Here is a 12648-nt window from a genome sequence, read left to right on the forward strand (position 1 = left end):
GTATAAACACTGATGTCACATAACTTACAGACCGCACAGCTGCCTTGAGCAAACAAATCTACCTTGCGCCAATAACAGAAGCTCCTGCCTGGCATAGTGCACAGAATCACACTGCCGCCAATATTTATATGATCACCAGGGCCCGTGATACAAAAGGGATCCCACTCGTGCGCATGCGCCCGAGCTCCAGCGGCTAGAGAATAGAAAAACAATGCCGCGGGAGTAACAAACCCTTGCGAACCCAGCGTGTCAGCCTCCTAAAGCAGCAGAATGGCTACAAGGGTGATGCATTCACTGGTTGCCTGGAGACACCTACAGGTAGAGCCAGAAAGCCGAGAATCCCCGTTGAAAGTGTCAGTACAGGATCACCCTGACTGACGTTCATAACTCCAGGTAGCGAGGAGAAACAGGGAATGGCTGAGCGGAGACACTCTCGGTATGCCATGAGGTATAGGAGCAACAACTTCTTCCTAGGAGAGAAGAAAATAAAACATGGTTTATTGTAGTCTCTATGGGTGTTTTATGGAGCTACCAGCATATGTATTGATTCATTGTTAATGTGTATGTTTGCGCCTGTCCTTGTAGGAAAAGCGAGTTCATTAACCCTTTGGTGTATGCAGACAGACTAAATGGAATGATAAATTTGGGGCTAAAGCAACATTTTCTTTGAAAAAAATTAATTTTTTCTTTTTTTATTGCGCACTCACTGTATGAAACCTGTGGGGTCAAATTCTCACTATGCCACTTTCAAAATTCCTTAAGGGGTGTAGTATCCAAAATGAGGTAATTTGTTGGGGGTTTCCACTGTTCTGGTACGTCAGGAGCTCTTCAAATGCGTCATTGAACCCGAGAACAATTCCAGCTAAATCTGCCATAAGTGCTTCCATTCTGAGCCCTGCCATGTGCCCAAACAGCAGTTTATGACCACATATGGGGTATTTCAGTACTCTGTAGCAGTTGTTTTACAAATGTTGGGGTTCTTTTTTTCCTTTATTTGGTGAAAAAATTAAGCTAATGCTGCATCTTAATGGAACAAAATGTAATATTTAATTTTCACTGCCCAATTCTAATAAAATCTGTGCAAAACCTATTTGGCTAAAATGCTCACTACATCTCTAGATTAGATCCTTGTGGGGTGTATTTTCCAAATTGGGGTGTTTCCTTTGTTTTGGCATCTCAAGACCTCTACTAACCTGACATGGTGCCAAATATATTCTATAAGAAAAGAAGGCACTAAAATCCACTAGGTGCTCCTTTGCACCTGGGGCCTGTATTTTGAGTCGATTAGCACACTAGGGCCACATGTGGGATATTTCTAAAAACTGCCAAATCTGCGCAATAAATATTGAGTTGCATTTCTCTGGTAAAACCTTCTGTGCTACAGAAAAAAAGGATTAAGAATGAATTTCGGCAAAAAAAATAACATTTTTACATTTCACCTCCACATTGCTTTAAAGAGGCTCTGTCGCCAGATTAAAAGTGCCCTATCTCCTACATAATCTGATTGGTGCTGTAATGTAGAGAACAGTGGTTTTTATTTTGAAAAACTATCAAATTTGAGCAAGTTATGAGCAGTTTTAGATTTATGCTAATGACTTTCTAAATAGACAACTGGGCGTGTTTTACTTTTTGACCAAGTGGGCGTTGTACAGAGGAGTGTATGACGCTGACCAATCAGTGACCAATCCGTGACATACACTTCTCATTGTTCTAGCCCATTGTTAGTGTGATAGTGCAGTGAAAGAAGCTGGGCTGGAACATTGAGAAGTGTATGACGCTGATTGGTCACTGATTTGGTCAGCGTCATACACTCCTCTGTACAACACCCAGTTTGTAAAAAGTTGTCTATTTAGAAAGTCATTAGCATAAATCTAAAACATTTTTTTTAACCACATTTTACCCCCAACATAAAGTACAATGTGTTACGAGAAAACAATATCAGAATCGCTTGGTTCGAGAAAAGCTTTCCAAAGTCATTACCACATAAAGTGACACGTCAGATTTGAAAAATGGGGCTCTGTCATGAAGTCCAAAAGTGGCTGCGGTGGGAAAGGGTTAAACTCATGTGTATTTTCTTAAAATGCAATAAAAAGTATAATACCTCTTTACCTAATTCAACTTTATATCTAAACTTTTGTTGCACTGTGCTTCCATTGAGGACACTACCCTGGTTACCCTCTTCTGACAATTAATTCTTGCATTTCTTTCAAACCACTCAGAATGTAATTGCAGAACATGAGATTCGGAACATATCTTGTGCTGCTCAGGATCCTGAAGACCTATGTACTTTTGCCTATATCACAAAGGATCTGCAGACCAGCCACCATTACTGCCATGTTTTCGGCACTGCTGATGTGGTGAGAGAAATATATGTTAACCATTACAGTTTTCCCAGATTAATTCATTTTTCAGCTCATGGACATATGAACACTGGACTACGGTGATATTTAGACAATATTAGCAAATGGCCACTTGGTACTGAGATTTCAATATTTCTATTTAAGGGGGCTCCGTCACCAGATTACAAGTGTCCTATCTCCTACATAATCTGTTTGGCGCTGTAATGTAGATAACCGTGGTTTTTATTTTGAAAAACAATCATTTTTGAGCAAGTTATGATCAATTTTAGGTTTATGCTAATTAGTTTCTTAATGATCAACTGGGCGTGTGTTTACTTTTTACATTGTTACATCGTGATCATGCAGTGAAAGAAGCTGGGCTGGAACAATGAGAAGTGCATGACGCTGATTGGTCACTGATTGGTCAGCGTCATACACTCTTCTGTACAACACCCAGTTGGTCAAAAGTAAAAACACGCCCAGTTGTCTATTAAGAAACTAATTAGCATAAATCTAAAATTGTTCATAACTTGCTAAAAAATGATCGTTTTTCAAAATGAAAAACCACAGTTACATTACAGTGCCTTTAACTCCAAGGGGCTTTCCAGTTTTATGTAGGTAAAGCTTAACCACTGTAAAAAGAAACTTTCGCCACCTTTCCAATATATTTTGTTTGAATTCCTCACCATGTTTAAGTTGCGTGCTTGCTGTCATTGAATGGTAATCTTTATTTTGAGATTCTCAAAACCTGTCCTGTCATGTCCTGCTGATACAAGTGCATAAGTATTTACAAGAGAGTTTTCATATAGCACACCACACACCTGTGGGAGCAGGACATAAGGACAGGTTTTTAGCGTCTGGATGTGAACAAGAATGTTTTTAAATTCACTGACTGCAAGCAAGGATCTTAAAAATATATTAAAAAGCTGCATACATTTTAAACTTTACAATGCTGATAATGCAGAAAAAAAAGAGTCTCCAAGGGCGCTGCTGCACTAAGAACGCAATAGGCATGAAAGATGGATGATTTATTGAAAACAAGAGGCTACGCGTTTCAATGCCGCATCGGCATCTTCATCAGGCCATAACAGAAGCATGTCAACTGCACTGTTTAAATACAAACTGAACACTGAAAAAACCCACCAATGTGACCGGGGTCAGAGTGCTCGGATGACGTCACAAATGAAGGATTGGAATAAAATGCAACTATAAACACAAGGCAGTAAATGGTTAATGCAATCAGCGGTCAGACCTTGGACAGCAGTATAATGAAACATACGCAACTATATCAAAGAAATCACATAGCGAAAAAAATAACACGTTGTGCAAAAAAATGCAAACAATGTTCTCCACGCAGCAATGATACAAAGATATTTGTTCCAACAAAGTTGTCACAACATAGTAGTTTGAAAAAGTAAAAAGCAGTTCCGATGAAGTGGTCTCAAATAATGGACTTCTTTCCAACCTAAGTTCCACTATGGTACAATGCCATGCAGCGTTTAATCCGGTGCATGCGGGACACTTTTTTATCAAGAATGGGAATCCTCCTGCTCAGGAAGAAGTTTACTTCCGCGATCACTGTAGTTAGCCTGCAGTTTTCCATATCCATGAAGACTGTGGATATTCTCACATAATGGAAGCACACTGACTGTTTCTTATCCTGTTCTAAATGGGTAGAGTCAGAAGATATGGTAACGAAGTGGTCTGTCTTGCGACTTTCTAGGAGCTGTGCACTCCCTCTGTCAGATGAAGGTGGACTCTCGTTCTCTCTTTCTCTCTCTCTTTCTCTCGTTTTTTCTTTCTCCCTCTCTTTCTTTCTCTCTCTTTTTCTCTTTCTTTCTCTCTCCTTTTCTCTTTCGCTCTCTTTTTCTCTTTCTTTTTTCTCTTTCTTTCTCTCTTTTTCTCTCTTTTTCTCTTTTCTCTCTTTTTCTCTTTTTTCTTTTTCTCTTTTCTCTCTTTTTCTCTTTTCTCTCTTTTTCTCTTTCTTTCTCTCTTTTTCTCTCTTTTTCTCTCTTTTTCTCTCTTTTTCTCTCTTTTTCTCTCTTTTTCTCTCTTTTTCTCTCTTTTTCTCTCTTTTTCTCTCTCTTTTTCTCTCTTTTTCTCTCTTTTTCTCTCTTTTTCTCTCTTTTTCTCTCTTTCTTTCTTTCTTTCTTTCTTTCTTTCTTTCTTTCTTTCTCTTTCTCTCTTTCTTTCTTTCTCTTTCTCTTTCTCTTTCTCTTTCTCTCCCTCTCTCTTTTTTTCTTTCTCTTTCTCTCCCTCTCTCTTTTTTTCTTTCTCTTTCTCTCCCTCTCTTTTTCTTTCACTTTTTTCCTCTCTCCCTCTTTCTCTCTTTTTCGCTCTTTCTTTCTCCCTTTCGCTCTTTCTCTTTCTTGCTCACTCCTCTTTGGGAAGCACTTTATTGCTGATGAGGGGAAAATCTCTCTTCAGCTTCAGAATTGTCCTCAACGGTAAAATCTATCAAAAAGATCCCTAAGGTTTTATTCCTTTTATGAATCCCCTTAGTTCCTCAGACAACAGGAGATGCTATTCGTGACTTCATTTGTTCCTCAGAGACCAGAAGTCTTTCAAACCAAACTCTTTGTAGCCTTGTACCAGTCCTCAAAACTTGCTTCTTCCAGGACCAATTCAGCGTAAAGATCTGTCCCCACTTTAGCCTTCCCCTCGAGTGTGGGACGAGTTATTTGCTTTCATGAGGTCTGCCTTGCCCATGTAGAGGACACTTGGTTTCGTGAAGTGCTGTCACCTGTATTCAAAATAGAATTATTGACGCTTGCTCCGGTATGGTTCTTTCCTTCAAAACCACCAATTTTCTAGTGTACGCTTTCTTCCAAATGATGAACTCTCTCTTTAAGGGAGTGGTCATGACCATTCCAAGTACAGAACACTTGCCGAGATCCCACTCAAAGCTTTTTGTAATCCCTAAAAAAAAGTTCTGAGAGACCTATCCTGGGTCTAAAACAGCTGAACCGTTTCTTGCATGCACTCAATTGTGGATTGAATCCTTACAGTCCTTGGTCATGTCAATGGAGCTGGGACAGTTCCTTTTTTCAAGTTTAACCATTGTTTGCTATAATCCTCATTTGGTTCACATCATTTCTAGTTTGTTGCCATTTGCGTTGGGCTTGCCACTGCACCCAGAGTCTTCAACAAGGTCATGGCGTGCGCACCTTGGCTCCAGGAATGTTGCCATAATTCCTTACCTGGACAACCACTTGATATAGGCTCCTTACAATCAGGACAATATCGTAAGCCTCAGGATTACTTTGGACATTCTGCAGAGGAGCCTCAAAAATCCATTCTCACGCTGTCCCAACACATGCAATTTCTGAAAATGATCTTTGACACCAATAAAGCCAGGGTCCTTCTCCCTGCAGAGGTCGAGGACATCTGGTCTATAGTAACTTTGCAGAAGTGCCCCCTACTTCATTCCCTTCTGCCTGAGGGTGTTGGACAGATTGATCTCCTTGTACGTGGCCATTCCCTATGCCCAATTCTACACGGCTTTCCTCCAGTGGTTGACACTCTCCCACTGGGAAAAATCTCTTGCTTCTCCAAACAAGAAGTTTCTCTTGCCGGGACCAGATCTGGTGGAAATTGGCTCCTGGGAACTCTCAGATCGATCCTTCTTAACTTTCAGGTGGCCAGTTCTCTCTAGATGCCAGCTTCTCATAATGAAAGGCAGTGTACAGTAGTGCTTGAAGGAGTAAGCCTCCTTGCAGCTCAACATACTTGAGCTAAGGACCTATCGGATTCTGCTCTGGGCAGAAGACCACAGTCTTAGCCTCTAGTTTTACCTGTGACTCACGTTCCAGGAGTGGACAACTGGGCCGTGGGTTTTTACAGCCGGTGGGAGAGGCTTAATTTGGGGGGAGTAGTCAGAGGTGTTTTTCCAAATATGCCACAAATCGCAGACTCCGGAAGTAGATTTTTTTTGCGTCCCATTTGAACTGCACGGTTCCCCTTTTTATGGCCAGTGCTTGAGTCCCGCTCACTCTCTTCACCCTATGTGGCAGGTTCATGTTTCTCTACTCCCCTGCCCCTTCTGCCTCAGTTACTCAAGCGGATAAAGGCAGAGGGCCACCCTCATCGCTCAAGCCACCCAGGGTCTGGTAGGCCAACCTCATCAGCTTTCTAGCCATTTAGCGCTGTAATATAGTCCCTCCTTCTTTGCTGTCTACCGTTGGCAGGTTTTTTTTGGCTTCTGCCTCTGCATCCCAACCTCCTTTCCCAAGGACCGCTATTCCACCCTGTTAAAGCCTGATATTCCAAAGCCTCTCTTAACCTGTTTATCAGACCATTTTTAAAGCTTGCACTCCTCAATCAGTGTGTCATAATGACTGGAAGGATCACTTCCACTCGTGCAAGGAACACAACTAGTATTTTCCACCCCAAAACCTCTGTGCTTCCTTCCTTCGGACTTAGAGCAAGGTCCCTTTTTTTTTTTGTGTCTGTCAAGCGGCCAGCAGACGACAGAGTTTCAGAGGCCTCTTGGCCTTCGGTTTTTAGTTGAACACATTTATTCAGGGTTTTGCTCATTGTCTTCCCCTTTTCCACCTCTCTGTTTCTCGGTGGGATCCTAACCTAGTCCTGAAGGCCTTGCAGGCCTTTATGCAATGCTTCTGCAAGGATCTTCTCCTGGCAGGTCATACTTTGTTGCCATTACCTCCATCAGAGGGGTCTCCAAGTTGGCAGTTGTACTTCACGATGACAAGGTGGTGCTTCGACCTTTTCCTTCCTTACTCCCGAAAGCTTGTTTAACGCCATTCACATCAATGAAGACAGTCTTCCCCTTTTGTCCAGCTTTCTCTTATCAGTGGGAGCGATTGCTTCACAGGCTTGATGTTGTCAGGGTTGTATACATCTATCTGTCTGCTACCAAATCCTTCTGAAGATTGGAATACCTCTTTGAGTCTGAGGAAGGGCCTGCAGGTCTTGAAAGTCACTATTGCCCGCTGGCTTCGTTCAGCAATCACAGAAGTCTGTAGGGCGATTAACATGGCCACTCCACACGAGCTGCCATTGCATTCTGAGCAGCATGGCGATTAATGTTTAGCCTCTCACGTTGTGGGTCTTCTCGGGTTCCCTCGTATCAGGAGCGGCTTTAACGGCCCATGGTACTGTGTTGTCCCCCCCGCATCCATCCACGAGAAAATCTTAGTTTTGCACCCACTGTAAAATCTTGGATTAATTTGGGGATGAATCCTGCCCTCTTGATTCCTTACTGAACCCGTGTCCAGTTTAATTTTTTTCAGGTTGCTTCTCCATGTTTGTCTTTTTATTCTCATACTGCTCTTTCACAAACAGATTGGTGCCTTTAGGAGAGGTCTAAGCTGCATAGGAGGAGACTACCCTTTTTTTGTCCATCCCCCCCCCCCCTCTGCAATTTAGCCTACTAGTAGCTGGGCGTATACTCATGGTGCGGTGTTCCCCATTGAATCCAAGGAGAAAATTTATTTTACTGTACAAGAGAAGAAATAGTATGGCAGAATGGGTTTCATGCTTCTCATTGGGCATATTATAATGTTGGTTACAGTTGGGGTGCTTGCTTAACACTTTGGTCTAATTTTAGCTATATTGTTATCCATAAACACAATTGATTTTTGCATAAATCCCTCATCCTAGAATTATAAAATGTGTTCTCATAGGTAGCTCAGGTGCCTTAATAGAGGAAACATAGTCAAGTGTTTAGTTAGGTCCTAAACCATGGTTTATGGTCTGTTAAAAAAAAAAATGTTTGTTTTCTTTCTACAGAACCAGGCCTATGAAATAATTCTTACTCTAGGTCAGGCATTTGAGGTTGCATATCAACTGGCAATACAGGCACAGAAATCCCGTCACCCTGAAGCACTAGTTTCTCGACCCTCAAAACCCATTCCTAAGCCACGTGGCAGTATAAGGCGGCAGAATGTGAGTAATGTTTAATCGTTTTTATGTCCGTGATTTTGTCTAGATACCTAGAGCTTCTGATGACTAATATTAATAAAGCAATGATGGAAGTGTCAAACTTTGAAATATTTGGTTCCATTTGCTGTGTAAAACAGAGAGCACTACAGCTTGAGTCCATTTTAAGCATGAAGGAGAATAGTAAGCGTGGGGCATACGCAGAATGATTAGCATAGCGCACTTTAGAAGTGTTTCTGTCAATAAGGATTGTGGGTAGCCATGGGCTTCATTTTTCAGCAAGACATTAGTGTTTAAAGTTGGGCTTTAAATGGTCATTAAACTTTCATCCAAACTTTGCATAGCTCAATAGCACAAGCGAACATAAACTTTGTGATATATCCTATTGGAGAAAAATGACGTTTTCTCCACTTAGAAGGCACCTTTCTGCCCCTCCTAACTGTTCACTAACTCTGAATTTACAGTTGTATCCGTCTCCTCAAGACAAGACGGCCTATAAGCTTACTTGTAGGATCAGGTTACAGCTACCTATAGAAGTTTATGGAGAGGGGAGGAGGGGGCAGTGTGAGATATAGACAGACGCTGCTGCAGCTTATAGTAAGAGTTCGATCTTACCCCAGGTCTTAATTTTCACTACAAAGCTCAGACGGAACCCCTCAATGGAAAGACAAAACTGATGTGAACAGGCCCCAAGTTTGCGCATGTGCAGAAAAAAAGGAACAGTTAAACGTAATGCATAACTGTTACAAACTGACGGCATATCAGTTTGTATCAGTCATCCGTTGAATTCAATGTTAAAAAAGAAACGGAAAGATTTCTGCCAGGTTGCTGTCATTTTTGACAAACAATAGCGCAGCAGACTACTGTATTTCTACTGTCAAAGAAAACAGAAACCTGACGGAACGGAGCCTAACTGAGCACAACTGATGCAAAAATAAAACTCATTGAAATTAATGGTTTTATTGACGGAAACGTCAACTTCCGTTCTTGTGGTCCTCTGACGGATAGGCTAGAACGGAAGCCACAACGCAGATGTGAACACAGCCTTAAAATGAATGCAAGAAAGATGCATAGATAAAAACTGATCCGTTATAACTGATGACAAACAAAGAAAAGATTCCGTTTTTTTGACGGATCCGGTAAACTGTTCCATCTAAAACAGTCTGGCATCAGTCAGTCTGTATTTTTCTATTTCAACGGATTTGCAAAAATGGATGCCGCAACCCAGATGTGCACGAATTTTGTTTCTTATGGCATGTTCACATCAGCATTGCCCTTCCGTTGAGGGGTTCCGTCAGAGGTTTCCGTCAAAGTTAACCCCTCAACAGAAAGGCAAACTGGAACCTTGGCTTCCTTTTCCCTCACCATTGATCTCAATGGTGACGGAAACGTTGCTAAAGGTTTCCGTTTGTCACCGTTGACACAGGGTTCCGATGTTCTTGACTGAACCAATAGCGCAGTCGTTAACATGACTTAAACCTCCGACAGAACCCCTCAATGGAAGGGCAACGCTGATGTAAACACAGCCTAAGAAATACCCTTCATCTCTAAACTCCTAGAACGCTTGGACTACTCTAGCCTAATCAGCGATCTATCGTCTCACTCTCTTCTCGAACCCTTTGGCTAAGTTCACACTGCATATGATTAAGATGAAAAAATACAAGGCTGACTTAACCCTTTCCCGACCCATGACGAAAATACACGTCATGGAGCGGGGGTTGATGTTTGGAGCTGGCTCACGCGCTGAGCTCGCTCCATACATCGCAGCTGTCAGCTGTGGTTTACAGCTGACACACTGCTCTAACAGCCAGGAACACTATAGCGACTGAGGCATTTAAACCGTTAGAAGGAGGGGGACGGCCCCCTCCAACAGACCCCCCCGCAGCGCAATCGGGTGGGCGCCGATAGTTGTCATGGCAGCCTGTGGGCCAAATAAAGGCCTTCTGTCTGCCTCTGCTAAGCCCTGCCTCTGCTAAGCCCTGCCTCTGCTTAGCAGAAGCCTGTAAAAATGAAAATGTACTGCAATACATAAGTAAAAAAAATATTAAAAGTAAAAAAAAAAAACTTTGCCATTTTTCCCTCAAGCACAATGTAAAAAATAACAAAAATTGGTATCGCCATGTCTGTTAAAGTCAGAACTATTACCATATACCGTTATTTAACTCGCACGGTGAACGGCGTAAAAAATTTAAAACACCAGAAAGGTTGTTTTTCGGTCACCATAGCGCTAAAAAATTAAAAAGGGATCAAAAAATCGTATGTACCAAAAAATAGTACCAGTGAAAACTACAGCTCGTCCCGCAAATATTAAACCCTCTCACTGCCCTCATACGCTCACAATCGATGGAAAAATAAAACGTTCTAGCTTCCAGAATGTGGAGAAACAGAACAAATTTTGTTTTAACAAATAGTTTTTACTTTGTAAAAGTAGTAAAATATAAAAAAAAAATATATATAAATTTGGTATCACCGTAATCATAGTAAGCCGCAGAATAAAGTTACGTTGTTGTTTTTACCGCACGGTGAAAGCTGCAAAAACAAAACCCCAAAAACTATAGCGGAATTTAGATTTTTTTCCATTTGCACGTCACAAAGAATCTTTTTCCATTTCCTAGTACATTATATGGTACTTTAAATTGTGCCAATAGAAGCATCTCCTCCCGCAAGAAAATAAGCCCTCACCACTCTATTGAATAAAAATAAAACCGTTATGGTTCTTGGAAGGCGGGGAGTGAAAAACTAAAACGTTAAAGCGAAAAACGGCTGGGTCGTTCGAGAGAAACCAGCCTCTGAATCTAGATGATTTTTGAGGCAGTTTATTTTAAAGGTGTTTTGTTTTTTTTTGCAAGCGTGTTTGAGGCGTATTTTACCAGTGTTTTTCGGAAGTGTCAATCGGAAATAGGAAAAATCAGCTTGTAATACTCCAAGAAGTGGCAAGTCACTTTAAATTCAGCAGAGTAAAACTGCGCTTCATATAAACTAAGTGTTTCCCATAGGAATCAATGGGAAACTGCTTGTAAGCATATTTCGGAATGCTTTTACTAATTTAAGTGATTCAGAGATTTTCTCGTGATGCACTACATTGTTAGTGGTACATTTTTGTCGGTGTTTACTCCTTATTTACAAACAAAATCAAAATATAAAGAAAATTCAAAAAATTTGCATTTTACTACATTTGAAATCCTCTGCTTCTAAAATGGATAATTATAAGTCACAAATGTTTAAATAAGGTTTACCATATGTCTTTTTTTATGTAGCATCTTCTTTTTAATTTATTATTTTTTTTTTAGGATGTTAGAAGGCTTATAATCTTAACCCCTTCTCGACGCTTGTCGTATGGATATGTCATGGAAAGCTAGTGCTTCCCCCATTTTGCCCTATCCATACGACAAATGATGGACACCAGCTCAGAAGCGAGTCGGTGCCACCATCCCCAGGTGGTGGCTGCATGTTACAGCTGACACCCTGGGTTAATGGCAGGGACCGAACTTTTCTCCGATCCCCGCCCTTAACCCCTTAAATGCAGCGGGCAAAAGCGATGGCTGCTTTTAAGAGATTTGCATCTCATCGGCACACCAGCAATGACAGTTGGTGTGCCGATGTCGCTATGGCAGCAGGAGGCCTAATAATGGCCTCCTGCTCTGCCGTTACGGAAGCCGATCAGGCACCAGCCGGAGATTGTCTAATCGGCTTGCTGTCCGTGAATGACTTGACAGATCTAATACATTGCACTACTTAGGTAGTGCAATGTATTAGAAAATAAATCTGACAGTTGGACCTTCAAGTCCTCTAGTGGGACTAAAGAAAAGTGTAAAAAATATAATAAAAGTTTAATCTAATAAAATAAAACATAATCGCCCTTTTTCCCTTATCAAGTCCTGTATTATTGAAAAAATAAACCATACATATTTGGTATCGCCGCATCCGTAACGGCCTGAAATATAAAAATATCTGATTTATTCCACGCTGTGAACGTCGTAACAAAAAATGTAAATAACAATGCCAGGATTTCTGTTTTTTGGTCATCTTGCCCTGCACAAATTGGAATATAAAGTAATCAAAAAGTCGCATGTATCCAAAAATGGTACCTATAAAAACTATAGCTCGTCTGGCAAAAAACAAGCCCTCACACAGCGCCATCGACAAAAAGATTTAAAAAGTTATGATTCTACCAACTTGGCAACAGAAAAAATACATTCTTTTTGCAAAAGTAATTTTATTGTGCAACTAGTTGTAAAACATAAAGTGTTTATAAGTTTGGTCTCGCCGGAATCGTACTGACCTGCAGAATAAAGTTAACATGTAATTTATAACGCATGGTGAACGCCGTATAAAAAAAGAAATTAAAAAGCTATTCTCACAATTGCTGTTTTTCGGTCACCTTGCCTCCCAAAAAAATAGGATAAAA

At 41.0% G+C, this 12648-nt stretch overlaps 1 protein-coding gene across 3 annotated transcripts in view; it reads left to right on the top strand.

The window, feature by feature from the left end:
* ANKS1A (ankyrin repeat and sterile alpha motif domain containing 1A) overlaps nt 1-12648 on the top strand; it is a 248160-nt gene that overhangs the window by 197700 nt on the left and 37812 nt on the right. For all 3 annotated transcript variants that reach the window (XM_075853521.1, XM_075853522.1, XM_075853523.1), the window contains 2 exons: nt 2220-2357; nt 8091-8246. In XM_075853521.1, coding sequence (XP_075709636.1) covers nt 2220-2357; nt 8091-8246 — 294 coding nt within the window. The remainder of the gene's footprint in view (nt 1-2219; nt 2358-8090; nt 8247-12648) is intronic.

The sequence above is a fragment of the Rhinoderma darwinii genome, chromosome 2 (assembly GCF_050947455.1).
Source record: "Rhinoderma darwinii isolate aRhiDar2 chromosome 2, aRhiDar2.hap1, whole genome shotgun sequence".
Classification (NCBI taxonomy): domain Eukaryota; kingdom Metazoa; phylum Chordata; class Amphibia; order Anura; family Rhinodermatidae; genus Rhinoderma; species Rhinoderma darwinii.